This window comes from Diceros bicornis, chromosome 13 (assembly GCF_020826845.1).
Source record: "Diceros bicornis minor isolate mBicDic1 chromosome 13, mDicBic1.mat.cur, whole genome shotgun sequence".
Taxonomy (NCBI): domain Eukaryota; kingdom Metazoa; phylum Chordata; class Mammalia; order Perissodactyla; family Rhinocerotidae; genus Diceros; species Diceros bicornis.
This window is the reverse complement of record NC_080752.1, coordinates 34,430,804-34,450,410: the sequence shown is the minus strand read 5'-3', so window position 1 is coordinate 34,450,410 and position 19,607 is coordinate 34,430,804. Positions and strand designations below refer to the sequence as shown.

At 61.3% G+C, this 19,607-nt stretch overlaps 1 protein-coding gene across 4 annotated transcripts; it reads left to right on the top strand.

The window, feature by feature from the left end:
• The first annotated feature begins 701 nt into the window (after positions 1-701).
• Positions 702-19,497, top strand: ATP13A2 (ATPase cation transporting 13A2). 4 transcript variants are annotated; one of them, XM_058553004.1, is made up of 29 exons: positions 703-869; positions 6,716-6,810; positions 6,924-7,106; positions 7,410-7,468; positions 7,639-7,753; positions 8,016-8,095; positions 9,307-9,384; positions 9,587-9,656; positions 10,567-10,674; positions 10,763-10,829; positions 10,906-11,037; positions 11,624-11,779; positions 12,282-12,392; positions 12,478-12,524; positions 12,612-12,800; positions 13,984-14,190; positions 14,695-14,790; positions 14,875-15,034; positions 15,148-15,268; positions 15,409-15,533; positions 16,234-16,394; positions 16,512-16,628; positions 16,750-16,829; positions 17,132-17,284; positions 17,372-17,468; positions 18,367-18,590; positions 18,674-18,825; positions 18,933-19,102; positions 19,193-19,497. In XM_058553004.1, exons 1-29 carry the CDS (start codon positions 860-862, stop codon positions 19,325-19,327), a joined length of 3,498 nt encoding a protein of 1,165 aa, XP_058408987.1. In that variant the 5' UTR covers positions 703-859; the 3' UTR covers positions 19,328-19,497. The 4 variants fall into 4 exon arrangements, with proteins under 4 accessions (XP_058408988.1, XP_058408987.1, XP_058408985.1 ...); XM_058553002.1 differs by having other exon boundaries at positions 10,540-10,674; XM_058553005.1 differs by lacking the exon at positions 11,624-11,779 and having other exon boundaries at positions 702-869; positions 10,540-10,674.
• Positions 19,498-19,607: the final 110 nt, after the last annotated feature.

The following is a 19,607-nucleotide window of genomic DNA, read 5'->3' as shown; positions in this document are numbered from 1 at the left end:
TACATGCTTTTTGTCACATGAGCCTTGAAACAACTCTATGAAGCTAACATCATCGCCATCCTATAGGTTAGGAAATGAGGACCAGAGAGGTTAAGTGACTCGCCCAAGGTCTCATAGCCTGGAAGAGACGGAGGCCAGCTCGAACCAGCATGCATAGTCCTTAACCACCATGGTATGCCACTGGGGCTGACTTCATGCGTGGAGCCTGTGGTGGGGGGTTGTTATATCTACGTTTCTGAGTGTCACACCACTGCGTGTGCGTGTTGTCTTTAAGTGGCACCCCTGTGTGTGAATCTGCGTGTGTATGTGAATCTGTGTTGTGTCTGTGTCTTAGGAGTCTGGTCTCTGTATCTCTAAGTGTCACACCTCTGTATGTGTATCTGTGGGGTGGCAGGGGTGCTGTGTACTTGTGTTTGTGTGTCTGAGCGTTACTGTCTCTGCGTGGGTGTCTGTGTGTCCATGTCTGAGGGCTGTCCTGTTGGATTCCCTGAGCGTCCCCCTCTGTGTGAGCGCGCGTGTGTCCGTCTGACGGCTGCGCGGTCTCCGAGCGCCCCGCCCCTGCGCGTGCGGCGGAGGCGGCTCGGACTACAAGTCCCGGCAGCCCGCGCGCGCGGCGGGCGGACGTGGGGCCGCAGTGGGCTGGGCGGGGCTTGGCGGCGCGCAGAGCCCGACTGCGGCACCTTCCCAGGCGCGCCAGCTGTTGGGTCCTGCAGGTGCCCCCGGCCGGCCCGCCGCGCCCCCGGCCCCCCGCCCCGCGCCCGCGTCTCCCGCCTCGCGCCCCCGCCGCGGGGCATCGCGACGCCCGGGCCCCGGCCACGGGCCGCAGCGCCGGGGCCGGCGATGAGCGCGAGGAGCCGGCATGAGCGCAGGTGAGTGCGCGCCCCGGGCTGCCCGTCGTCGCACCTGCCGGGGGACGACACCCCCACCGCGGGGCCGCAGGCCAGAGGAGCGGCCCTCGGGGGGATCCTCGCGCCCGTCCCCTCCCCCGTCACGGGCAGTCGGCCCCTGGCCCTTCCCAGAGAGGCCCGGAGCCCGGGGATGGCGCCGCGCAAAGGCATCCCCACCGCGCCTTCCTACAGCCCTGGGAGAGGAAGCACCCGGCTCTTGTGCAAGGGGGTAATTGGGGGCCCGCGGTGGCGGGGCGCGGGGGAGATGACCCGCTCCCGCTGGACTCCCTTGCGCAGTGACGGATGTCCAGGTCGGGGAAGAGGCGCGGAGGCCACTGCATCCGCGGCCTCTGGGCAGTATCCTCTTGGCTGAATGAATGAATGGGGTTGGAGAAGCCAGGGCTCCTGAGTCCCTGGGTCAGAGTGTTCTGGGGCACAAAACGCCACTCCCAATCCCGTGCCTCAGGTCCCCAGAGGAAGCCTGTCAGCACCCAGGTCCAAGGACCACGCCCTCTAGGTTACCCACCCCAGGCTGGGCGTCCCATCCTTCCTAGAGTCTAATCTAAATCCTGCCTGTGCCAGTGGGGCGAATAGACCTCTCCTCTCCAGAAGGATCTCATCTCCGTGCTGGTCACTCAGACCCCAGACCTCAGCAAAGGGCCCACCAAGGCTTGAGCATCCTGTCTCAGCTGCAGACCCCTCAGTTCAGGTCTCTCCTTCCCCAGCTGCCCCCTCACTCCCCACCCTCCAAAGTCTGGAGTGCACCCAGGGTGAGGGAGGGGAAAGGCTGAGGAAAGATGGCCCCAGACTCTGGATTCAGAGATCGGGGTGCTACTGGCAGATTTTCCCTCACCCGCTGGCCTGGCAGAGGGGAGGAGCCCCTGGCCACAGGGAACCACCGAGAAGGAGGAGGCAGCATTGCTGCTTTGGGCTGCTGCCAGGTCACCAGCAGGAAGCCGGGGGCTTCCGCAGGAAACAAGAGGTTCCCAGATGCCTTTGACTCCAGCGCCTCTGCTCTGCAGTGCCGTGGAGTCAGGCTGGGTTCAGGTCTAGTCTGGGCCACTAACAGCCTTGTGACTTTGGACGTGTTAACCTGTTTGCGCCTCATTTTATTTATTTAATTTTAAAGATTTTATTTATTTATTTTTTCCCCCCAAAGCCCCAGTAGATAGTTGTATGTCATAGCTGCACATCCCTCTAGTTGCTGTATGTGGGACACGGCCTCAGCATGGCCGGAGAAGCGGCGCATCGATGCGCGCCGGGGGTTCCGAACCCAGGCCGCCAGCAGCGGAGCGTGCGCACTTAACCGCTAAGCCACAGGGCCAGCCCATTGCGCTTCATTTTAAATGGGGATCCTGATGCATACATTTCATGGGGTGGCTGTGAGGATAAACTAAGAGGAATGTGTTCATCCAGACCACTCGTTTCCAGCTTCTCCTCTTTCAAGCTGTATGACCCTGGGCGAGGCACTTCAGAGCTTTGTTCCTCAGTTTCCCCAACTGTAAAATGGGGATAACAGTAGTCCCTACCTCAGAGGGTTCTATGTGAAGATCAGTTGCTTCTATTCAGAAGAGGAATACAATCGTTGTGAACGTACTCTCCCCCAACACAGCCTGCGTGTGCCTGCGCTGGGCTGGCCTGAGCTGGTGGTACCGAAAGAGAAGAGACACCACCCTGTCCTTCCTGTGCCATCCCTGGGGAGGCTGAGATGTGACTATAGATAAACAAGCATATCGGAATGTTTTGTGTGTGTGTGTGTGTGTGTGTGTGTGTGAGAGGAAGATCAGCCCTGAGCTAACATCCATGCCAATCCTCCTCTTTTTGCTGAGGAAGACCGGCTCTGAGCTAACATCTATTGCCAATCCTCCTCTTTTTTTTTCCCCCAAAGCCCTAGTAGATAGTTGTATGTCATAGCTGCACATCCTTCTAGTTGCTGTATGTGGGACGCGGCCTCAGCATGGCCAGAGAAGCGGTGCATCGGTGCACGCCTGGGATCCGAACCCGGGCCACCAGTAGTGGAGCGCGCGCACTTAACCACTAAGCCACAGGGCCGGCCCCACATTGGAATGTTTTGATAGGTGTCCTGTGGGAGAGAGGGCCCTGGGCTTGACCTGCCAGGAGACTAGACTTTTCTGCAGCTGTGACTTCCTCCTCCAGCTCCTCTCCCTGCCTTCTTCCCAAGGTTGACTGGGAGAGCGTCCCTGTGAAATGACAGGTGTGGGAAAGGCACAAGGAAGAACTTCCTAGAGGGAACAGTGTTTAGACCCTGGGGGAAGCGAGCAAGCGAGGGTGGCACAAGATGCTCTCTGGCAGGGCCCTGCAAGAAGAGGCTCGCACCTCTGCACCTCCCAGCTGACCAACCCAGAGGCAGGAGATGTACACCATGACTCCTAGCACTGTCACTTCCATGCTCTCTTATGTCAGCGAGATGTGCAGGCATTCATTCATTCATTCATTCAATAAAAGGTTCCTGAGCCCCAGCCACGTGCCAGGCACTGTGAGCAGGATGGGCGATGACACCACGCAAGCCTGATGTCGTGATGCGTGTCAGTGGATGTAGGTGAGGTGGGCAGAGAGGACTTGGAGAGACAAGTCGGTCAGCAAACACCTCTTTTTTTTTTAGGAAGATTAGCCCTGACCTAACATCTGCTGCCAATCTTCCTCTTTTTTTTTTTTGTCTCTCCAAAGCCCCAGTACACAGTTGTATATCCTAGTTGTAGGTCCTTCTAGTTCTTCTATGTAGGACGCCGCCTCAGCATGGCTTGATGATCGGTGAGTAGGTCCGCGCCCAGGATCCAAACCGGCAAACCCTGGGCCACTGAAGTGGAGAGCGCAAACTTAACCACCACGCCACCAGGCTGGCCCCCAAACAACCTTTTTGAGGCTCAGTTTTCTCATTTGTAAAATGGATAAATTGCAGGATGAAATGCACCAGCAAAGTGAGCTGGTGGGGGTCGGCCCAGCATGCTGCGGGCTTCTTTCCCATCCCCAGCCCAGCTGTTGGCCTAAGGGTTTTAAGGCACAGGGAGAAGCTGTTGAGTGCACACAGGGAGCAGTGACACAGCTGTGGGTTTTCAGACAGGGCGATGGGAAAGGAGAGGGGAGCCTGAGAAATGGGTCAGAGCAGAGCCACACCTCCTTGGCTGTGAAGCTGGCCCCCGCCCATGCTTCAGGAAATTCAAACACCCTGTGTGCCAGCTGCTTCGGGGTTATGATCCTAGAGATGGGAAATGGAAGCCAAGAGAGGCTAAGGCACCTGCCTTACAAAACACAGCTTGCTTGTAAGAGAGCCAGGGGCAGAATTACTGATGGAGACGAAGATGACGGTGATGATGGTGGTGGGGCCGCCATTACCCGTGTGGACCCTGGAAACAGACTGCCTGGGTCCAGATCCCACCACTTGCTGGCTCTATGGCCTTTGGGCAACTTCCTTCACTGCTCTGGGCCTCAGTTTCCTAGTCTGTAAAATAGGGATAAAAGTAGTACCGCTTCATAGGGTTGTGTTGAAGAATCAGTGCATTAACGGATGTAGAGCCCCTGAACGGTGCCTGGCCTGTGTCAGCCCCATAACCTGAGGCGCTCTTTCCCCTTACACCTCTGAATCATCCCGAGAACAGCCCCAAGGTGGGAGAAACTAGCCACCCTGCCTGACTCAGGGAGCGGGTCTCCGGGGCGGGTGAGGGGCTCTGGCACAAAAGACAGCTGGGACTCCAGTAGCAACTGGGACTGCGGCCTTTTGAAGAGGGACAAGAACAGGGCTGTGGCCTGTAGGTGGCCCAGGTCCTGAGAAGCCAGTGTTGCCAGACTCTGTCAGTTGTCCTGAATGCCTGCTCCTCTGCCCCCTAGGCCAGGAGCCAGAGCGAGTCCCCCCCAGGCTACACGGGAATGCAGAGGGGCCTCAGCTGTTTCTTGTCCACCCCCAGGGACCCGAGCTGGGGTCTCCTGAGCCCCAGGGAAGAAGGCCGGCCTGGCCTGCTGCCCCTCTGGCCTTGAAACTCTACCTGGGGCTTGTCCTGGAGCTGGTGGCTCTTCGGTTTGTTTTCTGAGTCAACTGCGTGGCCAGGTGGGATTGGCTGTGGGTGGGGCTTGGGTTGATTTGGTTTTTGAGTCACCATGCCGAGAGAGGCCTCAGGAGGTGCAGGGCACGTGCCCTCTTCTCTGAAAGTGCCCACATGGTCCCAAAAGCACAGGGTCTGGGCTCCAGCGTCCTGGCCCCACCATTTGCTGGGGAGTCTTTGTGCCTCTGGTCCTCAGTTCCCTCATAAGAGTCCCTTCCTCATGTTGCTAGAGGGTTAAACGAGCTAACTCGTGTAGGGGCTTCCAGCGGCTCTCACCTGGGAAGTGCTTAATGGACATGGGCTGCCCCTATTGTGGTCATTACCATAGTAATTGTCACCACCATTATGGGAGGAGATATGGGGGCTGGGATAGGAGAGAACAGACTCTGGTCTGATGGGGACACGGGGCCCCCAGTCCTCGGGTGCTCCCAGGTGGTATAGCAGAGGGATTAAAATCTACCCTGGAGTCAGTCTGCCTCGCCCTGCATCCTGACATGACCGTGTACTTGCTCTGTGATCTTGGGCAAGTTACTTAACCTCTCTGAGCCTCATTTTCTTCTACAAAAAGGGGATAAGAATTGTGCTTACGTGGCAGAGTTACTGTGTTAGCCATACAAAAGGGCCGGGGCAGAGCCGCACACAGTGGGCCCTCGGGAAATGTTGACTATTCTGGTTGTTGTTGGGCTTGGGGGCGCTCTAAAAGCCCACGTGTTTGGGGATGGAGCAGCCGAGGGGCTGGAGATGTTGTGACAGTGGCAGCTGCCTGGGACACCCTGGGCTTGTTGGGTGGAAACTTAGATCAGGCCTCTGCAGGGTTTTGGTTGGGGAGCAGGAGGGGAGGGAGCCCAGAACATCAACAGCCTGCTCCCACATGCCCGGCTTGCCCATCCCCCTTAGTGGAGTTTTCCAGAGGCTCTTGTGAAACATGCAGATGCCCAGCCCTGCCACCACGGCTCCAGCAGGTCTGGGGAGGGGCCCGGGCATCTTCATGTTTAACAGCTGCTCCAAGAGGTCCAGGACCTGGAGCAGTGAGCCCCAACCCTCGAGGGCCCCAGAACACCCACTATCTGCCTGCCCTGCTAGGACCACAGCTCTGTCGTAGGGGAGGCAAGAGAATGAAGAGTTTCTGCAATGGAGCCGCCTGGTGCTAGTCCCTGAGCCTCAGTTTACCTATCTGTAAAATGTGGGTGATAACAGGCCCTTCCTCACAGAGGGTTAAATAAGGAACGCTGTGAACTGTTCAGCTGGGCCCTGACACTAGCTTCTCTCCTCAGGCCTGGGGGTGTGCTCAGCTCACCCCTCGCCTCCGGCCCTCCCCCAGTGGCTGTGTTCCCCGACATTTCACCTTTGGAGGGGAGCTGCCCCTTTCCTGGCTGCCCTCAGGGCAGGCCTGACACTCTATCAGTCCAGCCAGGCCTGTGCTGGGCGCGGGGGCTGAACCAGGGTAAGCAGCGGAGATCCCTGCCCTCAGGGGGGGCCCGGATGGAAAAGTGGGACACAGGAAGCTGACAGCTGGATGTGCGGGTGCTCTAGAAGCTTAGGGTGCTCACCAGGCCCGTCCCCCAATTCTCGGCCCACACCCAGTCAGAAATCACCAGATGCACAAGGAAACAAGGCCGTGTGAGTGAGAACCAACAGGACAGCCGGGTCACAGACCCATGAGGACTTGAGTTATTGGATTTATCAGACCAGCTTATAAAATGACGATGCTTATTGCGATTAAAGAAGAGGAGCCCCGCAAATGACCTTTCTTTCTTCTTGTGTCCCCAGACAGCAGCCCTCTCGTGGGCACCACGCCGGCCGGTTATGGGACCCTGACGATAGAGACATCTATAGATCCCCTCAGCTCCTCAGTTTCATCCGTGGTAGGTGGGGAGGGGAAGGGGACGCTCGAGGTGGGACTAAGCCCCGGGGGCCCAGACGCTTGGCCTCCTGCCCCGCCCGGCGCCCACCTCGCCTGGCTCGCCTGTGTCCGCAGAGGCTCAGCGGCTACTGTGGCAGTCCATGGAGGGTCATCGGCTATTACGTCGTGGTCTGGATGATGGCCGGGCTCCCGCTGCTGCTGTTCCGCTGGAAGCCGGTGTGGGGGGTGCGGCTGCGGCTCCAGCCCTGCAACCTGGCCCGCGCCGAAACACTCGTCATCGAAATAAGAGACAAAGAGGTGAGAGTGGGGCCAGCGAGGGCAGCCTGGAGCCGGAGAGGCGTGGGCTGGGTCAGGGTGCGGGGCGGAGGATGCCTGGGCCCTCAGCCCGGCCCGGCCTCTGCCCTTATGCAGGTGGTTCTCCTCTCGGGACCTCAGCTTTCCCCTCTGAGCAGTGGGTGGAAGGGGCAGCTTGGGTGGTTCCTGAGGGCAGTCGCTTATATCCTTGATCCCTGCCTCCTCCAGCGGGGCCACCTGGCTGTGGGGAGGGGCCTGGGGGCGGAGGGGCTCTTCCAGGACTGAGCCCACACCTCCGTGTTCCAGGATAGCTCGTGGCAGCTCTACACGGTCCAGGTGCAGACTGAGGCCATCAGCGAGGGCAGGTGAGGCAGCCCCGTGGCCGCTTCCCAGAAGCCCCTGCTCCCCAGGCCCCTCCCACAAAGGCTCTGATCCCGGTGCCTCCCAGCCCAGGGAGGCAAGGTGGCTCTGCGGGCAGGGGCCGGTGCTGGGGCAGCTCCCGGAGCTCGGCAGTAACCCCCACGCCCCCCCCCAGCCTGGAGCTGCCCCCACAGGCCCGAGCGGAGGACGGCAGGAGCCAGGTGGCTGTGGGGGCAGTCCCAGAGGGTGCATGGAAGGACACCGCCCAGCTCCATGGGAACGAAGAGGCAGTGAGTGGACGGCTGGGTTCTGGACAAGTCCTTGCCCCTCTCTGGGCCTCAGTTTCACACCCTGTGCAGTGGGTCGGGGGGGGGGGGGGCGTGTTCTCCAGGCACCTCTGGTTCTGTTGTCCCAAACATCTGTCCGAGATGCTGGGTGACCACCTTTACACCTCCAAGCCTCTCCCGCCTCTGCCCTGCGACTCTTCTCCCCGCCCCCAGCCCCCAGGCCCGCTGCTGGGGCTGCCTCAGCCCGGCCTCTCCTCTCCCCCAGCGGCGGATGCTGCGCTATTACCTCTTCCAGGGCCGGCGCTACGTCTGGATCGAGACCCAGCAGGCCTTCTGCCAAGTCAGGTAGGGGGCGGGGCTGGTGTGGTGCCGGGGGGCGCAGAGGAGGTGGCCCGGCCTGGGCTCCCCTCTCAGCCTGGGCCTCGGCCCCCTGCAACCGTGGGCAGGTCGCTGAGCCTCTCCAGGCCTCGGGGTCTCTGTCTGTGAACAGGGCGTGAAGAGATCCCGCCTCTAGGGTTACTTTGAGGGTGCAGTGCGTACGGTTCCTGTCAGGCTTGGCACAGCCTCTGGCCGAGGCGGTAATGCCGCTGTGATTCAGACCATAGGCTCTGGACTTGGCCCACCTGTCTGGGGTCTTGTCCCTGCTCTGCCGCCTGCTAAATGCTTGATAAATGTGAGCTCACGACGCATCTTAGTTTGAGCCCCAAGAAGCAGACCCCGGGACAGGGACTCGAGTGCAGTTTGTGTGGAAGGTGATCCCAGGAAACACTGGGAAAGTGAGGCAGGGAGCAGACAGCAGCCAGTGGGGGGCTGTCAGGACCCCTGGAGCTCAGTCCCTTTGGGGATCTCTTTGAGCCAGTGCAGAGCATGCACCTCGGGGTGCCCTCACCCATAGAGTGAGGAAGCCGGGGTACCTATCCATCACCTCCCTGCCATTATTGGTTGCCGGCTGCTCCCGGGGACACGAACTCTTCCTCGCTTCTGGCCTTCCCGGCTCGCAGGCAGAGGCGCTCACACAGCCAGGAGAAGCCCTCAGGTAAAGACAGGTGTTGGCAGGCAGCCTCTGCATCATGCAGAGGTGAGTGCCCAGGGGAGGTGGGGATGGCACCCACAGCCTCGGCTACGTAAGAAGAAGAGCAAAAACTCGCTGACGTGTCTGTGGCTCAGTAAGTGCCGGGCTCTGTCCATTGGCTTTGCTGGGCTTGTCTCATTCAGTCCACCGAGCCCTACGAGGCAGGGGCTGTCACATCCCCATTCTGCAGATGAGAAAACTGGGGCAGAGAGGTTAAGTGACTTCCCTAAGGCATCACCATTGTAAACAACGGTGTTGTCACTAGATACTTGCTGTTATTGTCACTATGAAATGTTATCATCCCCTCTCATGGTTCTGTGAGATGGTTTGGAGTCCAGTCAGAGGAACAGAAGGAGAAAGTTAAGCCCAGAGTTAGTGAGGGTCCTGCTTTCTCCTGGGAGCTCAGTAGCAGAGGTGGTCGGAAGGGGTGGGGGAGGCAGAGCTCAGGCCTCGTCACCCACACAAGTACCCCCGCCCTCCCCAGCCTGCTGGACCATGGCCGCACCTGTGACGACATCCACGGCTCCCGCTCCGGCCTCGGCCTCCACGACCAGACCGTGAGGTGTGTGCTGCCCTGGGCCAGAGAAGCCCTGAGAGCTGGGGACCCCTCTCTTGTCCCCCCCCCGGGGGGTGGCCTTCTTTCAGTCACTTGCCTTCTCTAGGCCTGTGTTTCCCCACCTGTAAAATGGGGAGCTCTCTCACCCCGGAGGGTCCAGCTGCCACAGCCCCTCCATCTGATGGCCCTGTCACTTCTCCTCTTACAGGAAGACCATCTACGGTCCCAACGTGATCAGTGTACCGGTCAAGTCCTATCCCCAGTTGCTGGTGGATGAGGTAGAGCTGTCCCTGGGCCTTGCCCCAGCTCTGGCCTAGGCGGGCTGTGTGACTTTGGCCAGGGGCTTGCCCTCTCTGGGCCATTTTACAGTGGCAGACTAGACCAGCTGTCCCCTTCTCCATAGTGGGGAATCGTCTCAGACCCAGCCCCAGTCAGCTCAGGGTGAGGAGTAGGAGGTTCTGGTCCAGGCTGGGGCTGGGGATTGGAGGCCGAGAGGCAAACCCACGCAGCCTGGGCTCCTACCATGTGCCGAGAGCCAAGCTCCAGAGGCTGGGGCCTTTCTGTGCATTACCCACTTTCATTCTCCCAGCAGCCCTGTGAGCAGGGACTAGGAGTGGGGACACTGTTCAAAAATGAGGAACCCAAGCTTCAGAGGCGGGATGTGGCATGGCTAAGGTCACACAGGGACAAAGGGAAGCAAGTGACCCAGACACATCTAGAGTGCACTGTCAACACCCCTGCCGTCTGAGCGGGGGCAGACGCCCATGAAGGGAGACGCCTTGGAGTCTGGCCTGATGTAAACCCGTCAGGCACTTGGGAGCTACGTGGTTTTAGGCAAATGACTTAACCCTTCTGCACCTCAGTTTCCTCATCTGTAAAATGGAGCTGACGGTAGCATCCACCTTGTGGAATTGCCATCACCATTGTATGACACTTAGATGAAGTGCTTAGCAGGGGCCTGATGTGAACATCTGTGTCCTCTTTAGAGCCAAGAGCCTGGGGGCTTGAGGGACATCTGGATGGGATGACCAGGAGAGAGGCCTGGCTTTAGTCCTTTGGCAGCTGCCAGGCCCTCTGCTCGCATGGGCACAGGAGGCCCGGCCTGTGGCTGGGTTGCCCCCAGGACGTGGGCCCTGACGCTGCCTCCCCACCCCTCCCCAGGCACTGAACCCCTACTATGGGTTCCAGGCCTTCAGCATCGGGCTGTGGCTGGCCGACCACTACTACTGGTATGCCCTGTGCATCCTCCTCATCTCCACCGTCTCCATCTGCCTGTCGCTCTACAAGACCAGAAAGGTGGGTGGTGTGAGCTGGATGGGGCGGGGAGGCGGGTCCCCCAGGGGGCCTCCACCCACCCACTCCCCGCTTGTCCCCCTGCCCACAGCAAAGCCAGACTCTGAGGGACATGGTCAAGCTGTCCGTGCGGGTGTGCGTGTGCCGGCCCTGGGGAGGTGAGAGCCGGGAAGGGCGGGGCTGGGGGAGGGGGCGGGGGTCCCGGGCCGTGCTGAGGCTCCCGCTTGCCCGCAGAGGAGGAATGGGTGGACTCCAGCGAGCTGGTGCCCGGAGACTGCCTGGTGCTGCCCCGGGAGGGCGGGCTGGTGCCCTGCGACGCCGCCCTGGTGGCTGGGGAGTGCATGGTCAACGAGAGCTCTCTGACAGGTCAGCCCCAGCCCGCCACCTCCGTGCTTCCCTCCCACCACCCAGCCCTCTGCCTCTCACCAGAACTTTCAGTGTGGGTTTTCTTTCCCTCTTGCTCAGGTAACAATCCTGGCTTCAGCACGTGCTGATCCTCCACTCCTCAGACCCTCGGGAAGGGATCGCTCCTCTGCCAGGTGGCCTGCTCGGGGCTGTACGGAGGTCACGCCCTTCCTGTCAATACCTTCATTGGTTTGAATTATAAAAGTAATACAGCTTGTTATAAGATAATTCCAGCAGAAGGAGAAAGTCTGCCCCCAAGCCCCCCACTATGTGCATGCGTGCGCACACACACCCTGGCTCCCTCGAGAGATGGTTCCTGGTAACTGGCTAACACAGGTCCCTCCAGGCTTGTTGCACTGTGTCTTCATGTCTTTTGCTCTCTCTGAGCCTCAGTGTCCCTCTCTGTAAAATGGGGTTAGTGAGCCCTTCACACGTTACGAGAATTACATGAGACCTTGTGAAACAGTTTTGGGCATAACTCTTGGTTCTGTTGGTGGGAGGCAGTGGCCTGGAGGCCCTCGTGGGCCTCACACCGCATCCCTCCCAGGGGAGAGCGTTCCAGTGCTGAAGACGGCCCTGCCGGAGGGGCCGGTGCCCTACTGCCCAGAGACCCACCGGCGGCACACGCTCTTCTGTGGGACCCTCGTCTTGCAGGCCCGGGCTGTTGGAGGACCTCAGGTCCTGGCAGTGGTGATGCGGACAGGTGGGAGTCAGGGAGGGACGCTGGGCCCAGCACCTGGAGGAGAGGTGACACGGGGCAGGGCAGGACCCATTTCTGGCTGCCCTGCCGTGGGACTGTGGGCAAGTCCCCCCCAGCTTGGGGTTGGCTGGAGTGGGCAGGGACGTGGCAAGCAGGAAAGAGCCCACCCCTTAGGAAGGGAGCAGTGCTGCACAATTCCAGCAGGTTCTTGCCATGTGGGAATGGGACCCAGTGTCACCAGATGTGACTTTTTCAGCAAAAGCCACATATCTGGATTTTAAGTGAAACCCCCAATTGTAGATGCTATCCACTAATTCAGTTTTTATATCCTACGAGGGCTAGGCGAGGCCTAGAGGCCATGATGCGTGACCCCACACTGGGCAATTGCTAACCCCGGGAGCGTGACGTCTTACAACCCCAGAGATGCAGGTGGGGTGGGGTAGGGGTTGGAGTGACCATTCTGACTCTCAGCTTCCGCTGCCTCAGTTTCCCCGTCTCCTCCCAGGGTTCTGCACGGCTAAGGGGGGCCTGGTGAGCTCCATCCTACATCCCCGGCCCATCAACTTCAAGTTCTACAAACACAGCTTGAAGTTTGTGGCTGCCCTCTCTGTCCTGGGTGAGTGTCCCCCCCGCACCCCACTTGGCCAGTGGCTCCCGAGGCCCCATCCCAAATCCCGCTGAGTCCCTTGCTGTCTCCCCAGCTCTCCTCGGCACCATCTACAGCATCTTTGTCCTCCACCGCAACCAGGTAAGCCTTGGGGGCCAGGAGGGGGCTACTAGTGGGGGCCCAGGGCACAGCCAGCCTGGCCTTGGCATTCACGGTGCCTCCTCCCAGGTGCCTCTGCACGAGATTGTGATCCGGGCTCTGGACCTGGTGACAGTGGTGGTGCCGCCCGCGTTGCCGGCTGCCATGACCGTGTGCACGCTCTACGCCCAGAGCCGGCTGCGGAGCCAGGGCATCTTCTGCATCCACCCGCTGCGCATCAACCTGGGCGGCAAGCTCCGGCTCGTGTGTTTCGACAAGGTGGGGGCCGCAGGGTGGGGCTGGCGCGGGGTGGGGGACATGGGCACCGTGGCTGTGCCTCCACACCTGCATTCTTCATTCAGCAACGTTGACCGAGGCCCTGCTGGGCGCCACGTCCTGTCCTGGGGTGGAAACACTCAGAGGAACCCGCCCCCCGTTCCCACCCATGTCAAGCTCATGGTCTGGGAGAGGAAGTGTCTGAAATCATTGATTCATTTGTTTGAGAACCACTGAGGGCCTTCTGTGCACCCAGTGCTGCTCTCAACACAGCAGTGACCCACACAGAGATGTCCCCGCCACCAGAATGAGTGAACCGGGGAGCACAGAGAGCCACAGGTGGTGATGGGTTTTAGGAAGGAAGCAAGTGGAGTACGTGATGGGTGGTACGTGGGGGTCCTCCCTTAGAGGACAGTCTTGAAAGGCTCCTCTGAGCAGGTCCCTTGGTGACCTCAGTGTGGGGCGGGCCACACACCCAAGACGTAGGCAGGGCTGGCGGGGTGGAGGGGAACAAGCAGTGTGGCTCGTGGCTCCTTGGAGGAATAGACCATGTGCCTGGGGCCTGGGGAGCAGTGGGGAGGGGGAGCAAGACGAGCCAGGCCAGGCCCTGATCCCGCAGAGGCTGGCGGGCTCTGCTGAGGAGTGTGGACGTTACTCTGAGAGCAGGGGGGCCACGGAGAGTTTTTAAACTGAAAGGGTGGGACGTGGTCAGATTCACAGAGCTCCAGGCTAGCGAAGGGGCCAGACGTATAACGGAGCAGTGGGGATACAGTGTAGGAGACGCAGGCCTTCATTCACTCGTTCACTTATTCATTCAGTAATTACACTGAGCCCTGTTCGTGGCCTGGCCGTCTTCCTGGTGCTGGAGTGAACAAATGGAGGGGAAGCAAAGCGGCCGTGGGTGGGAGCCCAAAGCAAGGGCCACCTGACTCAGCTGTAGGGTTAAGGAAGAAGACTTCCTGGAGGAAATGGTGCCAGACAGAGGAACAGTGGGGGCTGGGGAGGGCGACCCCGGCAGACGGACCCGCACGTGCAAGGGTCCGGAGGCGAGAGAGGACCTCTTCTTGCTGCAGCTCTAGCTCCTGGGGTTCCCAGGTGACCTGCCTGGCCTGGGGTGTGGGCGCCCAGCTCAGCAGGGCACGGCGCATCCAGGGCTCCTCACTGGCCCGCCCCCTTCCCCCCGCAGACGGGCACCCTCACGGAAGACGGCTTGGATGTGATGGGGGTGGTGCCCCTGAAGGGGCAGGCGTTCCTGCCCCTGGTCCCAGACCCCCGCCGCCTGCCCATGGGGCCCCTGCTGCGAGCGCTGGCCACCTGCCACGCCCTCAGCTGGCTCCAGGACACCCCAGTGGGCGACCCCATGGACCTCAAGATGGTGGAATCTACTGGCTGGGTGAGGAGGCCGAGCAGGCCAGCCCCCTGCTTCTGGGCAGCAGGGCCCTAACTAAGCCCACCTGATCTTCATCCTTGGATGTCCAGGGTGGTCTCTGTCATGCCCACCATCAGTCATAATAATGGCCAAGGCCACATGCTAAGCACCTACTGTGTGCCAGCACTCTGCTGCGTGTCCCTTGTCCCATATTCTCCCCGTAGCCCAGGAAGGAAGCTTAAAACCTGCTTCACAGGGAGGAAACTGAGGCTGCGGGAGATTGGGGATAACTCGCCCAAGTTCATCAGCAGCTTGTAAGTGGCAAAGCCAGAGTTGGAACGTGGGTCCACCTGACTCCAAAGCCCACGTTCTGGACTTCTGTTCGATCCAGTCCCCTAGGAGGGAAGTCTTCCATGAGTCTCACTTGAGTTTCTCCCGCTGCCTCTCTCCATGGGCTAAAGATTGGCTGCCCCAGGCCAAGCCAGCACCCAGCCCCTCGGATGCTAACCTTCTCTGCCTGCCTCCCAGGTCCTGGAGGAGGGTCCGGCTGCAGACTCGGCGTTTGGGACCCAGGTCTTGGCGGTGATGAGACCCCCGCTTCGGGAGCCCCAGCTGCAGGGCACAGTGAGCTGAGGGTGTGCCTGGGGGTGTGGGGTGGGAGGGGTGGGCTTCACAGGCCAGCCCCTCAGCTCCCCCTCGACCCTGCAGGAGGAGCCCCTGGTGCCAGTCAGCATCCTCGGCCGCTTCCCCTTCTCGTCAGCCCTGCAGCGCATGAACGTGGTAGTGGCGTGGCCGGGGGCTGCTCAGCCCGAGGCCTACGTCAAAGGCTCCCCGGAGCTGGTGGCAGGCCTCTGCAACCCCGAGACAGGTGAGGGGCGGGCCCCAGAGTCTGCTGGTTGGCACTGGCACAGACTGGGGTGGGCACCCAGCCTCTGTCCCTGCCCCCACCTTATCCCAGCGACACGTGCTTCTCCCTGACAGTGCCCACCGACTTCGCCCAGATGCTGCAGAGCTACACAGCCGCCGGCTACCGCGTCGTGGCCCTCGCCAGCAAGCCGCTGGCCATCGCGCCCAGCCTGGGAGCAGCTCAGCAACTGACGAGGTGGGCCCGCCCCCTGCCCTGCCCCGGGGACGGAGCCTCAGGCCCAGGCGTGGACAGAGGGAGGCCCTCATGCAGGCAGAGCCCAGAGAAGATGCCCTGGCCACTTCGTGACCTCTGACCCCATTCTGCCCACCCTCCAGGGACACCGTGGAGCAGGATCTGAGCCTTCTGGGGCTGCTGGTCCTGAGGAACCTGCTAAAGCCACAGACGGCACCAGTTATCCAGGCTTTGCGGAGGACCCGCATCCGCACCGTCATGGTGACAGGTACCCGCAGAGCCTGGATTAGGAGGGCAGAATCTGGGCACACCACCCTGGGCAGAGAGAAGGGTGCTCAGTGTCCCTTCCTGGGGCATCTCTTTGGGCCCCTGCTTCAGGCCAAGTCCTTTTCAGACATTCACGGATCCTCATGATATCCCTCCTAAGTGGTATCTGTCGCCCCATTTGACAGATGAGGAAGGTGAGGCTCAGGAGTAGAGTGACTTACAGAGAGCCAGGGGTGTGTCGGGCAGCCTGGGTTCCAGCCCGGCTACTCACCTGCTGGGTGACCTCTCCAAGTTCCAGTTTCCACCTTTGAGAAATGGGGGAAATTATGTCACTCTCAAAAGTTGTAACAATTTCATGGAGCAAGAAAAGAAAGATTCTAGCCAGGGTGACACGGAGGTCAGTAGGTTTGTGTCCTTCTTGTCCTCCCTGCCCCCCCACATGCTTTCCAGCAAAGTCTCAGAGCACTGAGTAGTTCATGTGGAACTCGAACCCAGGCCCCAGTTTCTCCTAAGACCTTCAGTGCCTAGTTTTGTAGACGAGGAAGCCGAGGTTCAGAGACATTGATAATCTGCCTGAGCTCACTCAGCCGATCAGGGCAGACGGATTCTGTCCGGCCTCAGTTTTCCCATCTGTAAGTGTCAGGGCGAGGACGGCCCCCTCGGATAGCGGCTGGACCCTGACCTTGCCCCACACCCCCCAGGGGACAACCTGCAGACAGCGGTCACTGTGGCCCGGGGCTGCCACATGGTGGGCCCCCAGGAGCGTCTGGTCATCGTCCACGCCACCCCCCCTGAGCGAGGCCAGCCTGCCTCCCTTGAGCTCCTGCCAGTGGAGTCCCCCGCAGCTGAGAACGGGGCTAAGGTGAGGCTGACCCAGAGTTCCAGCCACACACCCCACCGGTGACCCCACCCCTATGTCCCCGACCCCAGCTTTCCGGGGTGGGCATGGGGAGCTGAGCTGAGCTTCCCGGGCCGCCAGGATCCTGACCAGGCCGCCAGCTACACCGTGGAGCCAGACCCCCGGCCCAGCCACCTGGCCCTCAGCGGGTCCACCTTTGGTGTCCTCATGAAGCATTTCCCCAACCTGCTGCCCAAGGTAGGGCTGTCCCCAAGCCCCCCGCCATTGCCCCATGCCCCCCTGCTCTGCTCTCTCCTCTTGGCTCTCCCACCGCCACCCCCTGGCTGCTTCAGCTCCTCCCGTCTCCCTGTGCTCCCAGGTCCTGGTCCAGGGCACCGTCTTTGCCCGCATGGCCCCTGAGCAGAAGACAGAGCTGGTGTGCGAGCTGCAGAAGCTTCAGTGAGTGCGTGTGGGTGAGGGGCCTGTGGGGGGCAAGCTGGTCCCCAAGTCCCTGCCTCCCACCTCAGGCATTAGAGAGCCATCACCTTCAAAGAGAACCCTAGCAGGCTCCTAGAAGTAGTCATTGTACCAATTTACTCACCCGCTACGTGTGCCAGGCACCCAGCGGGCAGCAGGGAGCCAGCCATCCCCGGGTTCTGCCCGGTGAGGTGGGCAGGGTCATTTCACAGATGGGGAGGCACCTCACAGGTCCAGAGCCAGCGTGTGAACCCGGGCCCCGCCTGCCCGTGCCTCTCTGTCAGGTACTGCGTGGGCATGTGTGGGGATGGCGCCAATGACTGCGGGGCCCTGAAGGCGGCCGACGTAGGCATCTCGCTCTCCCAGGCCGAGGCCTCTGTGGTCTCATCCTTCACCTCGAGCGTGGCCAGCATTGAGTGTGTGCCCATGGTCATCAGGTGAGACGGGCAGGGGGCTGGCAGGTGGGGGCTCGGCAGGGCCCATCAGCCAGCCTGGGCCCCTAATGCCCCTACCCCGCTACCCAGGGAGGGTCGCTGCTCCCTTGACACGTCCTTCAGCGTCTTCAAGTACATGGCCCTGTACAGCCTGACCCAGTTCATCTCCGTCTTGATCCTCTACACGGTGAGTGTCGGCAGAGCCCCCTGCACAGAGCCCTGTCCGAGAGCAGGCCCAGGGCAGGGACACTCAGCAGAGTGGTTAGGAGCCTGTAGGTTCTGGAATAGATGGCGTGGCCTCAAATCCTGCTCTGCCCCTTTCTGGCTGTGTGGCTTGGGCGACTCCTGAGCTGCGGGAGGCGAGGCTTGAATGAGATGATGAAAACGCTGAGCACAGAGCCTGGTGCACAGTAGTCCTCAGAAACGGGAGCCACTGTCCTCCAGGAGCTCCCCGTCTGCAGGGGAGACTGAGGCAGAGCCCAGGCAGGGGTGAAGGAGGTGGAGCAGGAGCGGGACAGAGCCCAGGCCCCTGCCTCCCTCCCCCCGGACCCACCCATTTCCCCACTCGCCCCGGCCCGGACCTTGGCTGGGCCTCCCACACCCTACTCAGAGGGCGTCTCCCTGCCTGCTCTGAGCATGCGCTTCTCACCCCACTGAAAGCAAGTGACGCAGCGGGGCCGTGCAGCTCTTGTCCCTGTAAATCTAGGAGTTTCCCGAGGGCGGGAACTGTGTGCCCCCAGTAACCTAGGGGCTCCAGAAGGCAGAGCCTACGCCTCCCCCTCAGGCTGTGGGTGCCCTGCGGGTAGAGGAACCTGCTCCAGCAGATTGTGGCCTCCCAAGGCCAGCTCAGACTGGGAGAGGGGCTCCCTGAAGGCAGTGCAGTGTCTCTTCCATCAGACTGGGGGCTCCCCAAGGGCAGGAGGGTGCTGCCCCCCATCAGATTGGAGGGCAAGGATACTTTCCCCATCAGACCCCTCACAGACAGGACTGGTACCTCCCCTATCAGACTAGGGGCTACGCTGGGGCTGGGGCTGGGCTAGGGCCAAGTCTCAGTTTCCCCTCTGCCCGCCCTCCCCTGCCGGCAGATCAACACCAACCTGGGTGACCTGCAGTTCCTGGCCATCGACCTGGTCATCACCACCACCGTGGCGGTGCTCATGAGCCGCACAGGGCCGGCGCTGGTGCTGGGGCAGGCGCGGCCGCCGGGGGCGCTGCTCAGCGTGCCCGTGCTGAGCAGCCTACTGCTGCAGGTGGTCCTGGTGGCCGGTGTGCAGCTGGGGGGCTACTTCCTGACGGTGGCCCAGCCCTGGTGAGTAGGGAGCCCACCCCCAAATCCCACCCCACCCCGTCCTCTCATACTCGTTCCCTGACCCCCAATCCCTGTACCCCCAGGTTTGTGCCGCTGAACAGGACAGTGCCCGCACCAGACAACCTGCCCAACTATGAGAACACAGTGGTCTTCTCTCTGTCCAGCTTCCAGTACCTCATCCTGGCCGCAGCCGTGTCCAAGGGGGCGCCCTTCCGCCGGCCGCTCTACACCAACGGTGCTGCCGCGTGTGGGGCTGGTGTGGGTGGAGGGGGGGGAGTCTGTGGGGGGCTGGTATGGGAGTGTTCTGGGGCTCCCTGGCCTGAGAGACTCCTCCACCCCCAGTGCCCTTCCTGGTGGCCCTGGCGCTCCTGAGCTCTGTCCTGGTGGGCCTCCTCCTGGTCCCCGGCCTCCTGCAGGGGCCGCTGGCGCTGAGGAACATCCCCGACACCTGCTTCAAGCTGCTACTGCTGGGCCTGGTCGCCTTCAACTTCGTGGGGGCCTTCATGCTGGAGGTGGGGCCTGCCCCAGGTCGGGGTTGGAGGGGGCGCCGGGGGTGGGACTCAGCCACAGCTGCCCCTCTGCACCCTCCCTGTCCTCTGCAGTGCGTGCTGGACCAGTGCCTCCCGGCCTGCCTGCAGCGGCTCCGGCCCAAACGGGCCTCCAAGAAGCGTTTCAAGCAGCTAGAGCGGGAGCTGGCCGACCAGCCGTGGCCGCCGCCCCCGGGGCCCGGGAGGTAATGCAGGCCCTGCCCGGCACACCGGACACTGGATCTCCCTGCCTCTGAGCCACGACTGGGACCGTCTCCAGAGACACCACCGCCGTCACTCCCGCAGCCCTGTGTTGGCGGTTGTCACACTCCTGTTCCACATCTGCTGGGCCCAGCCTTCCCTGCCCTCACCTGGGGAAATGCTAACTATTGTCCCCCTCCCCAGACCATCCCGCATAGAGACGGCAGCCACCCACCCCACTCAGCCTGCGGTCAGTGTAGCAAATAAAGTCATAATATTTTCCTGGCTC

What these genes read in the sequence shown, in the direction of transcription:
- ATP13A2 (XM_058553002.1), top strand. An exon ending in GCAGCTCAGCAACTGACGAG is followed by an intron (nt 15,269 to 15,408) that starts GTGGGCCCGCCC and finishes CCCACCCTCCAG; the next exon opens with GGACACCGTGGAGCAGGATC. An exon ending in CCGGCCGCTCTACACCAACG is followed by an intron (nt 18,826 to 18,932) that starts GTGCTGCCGCGT and finishes CTCCACCCCCAG; the next exon opens with TGCCCTTCCTGGTGGCCCTG.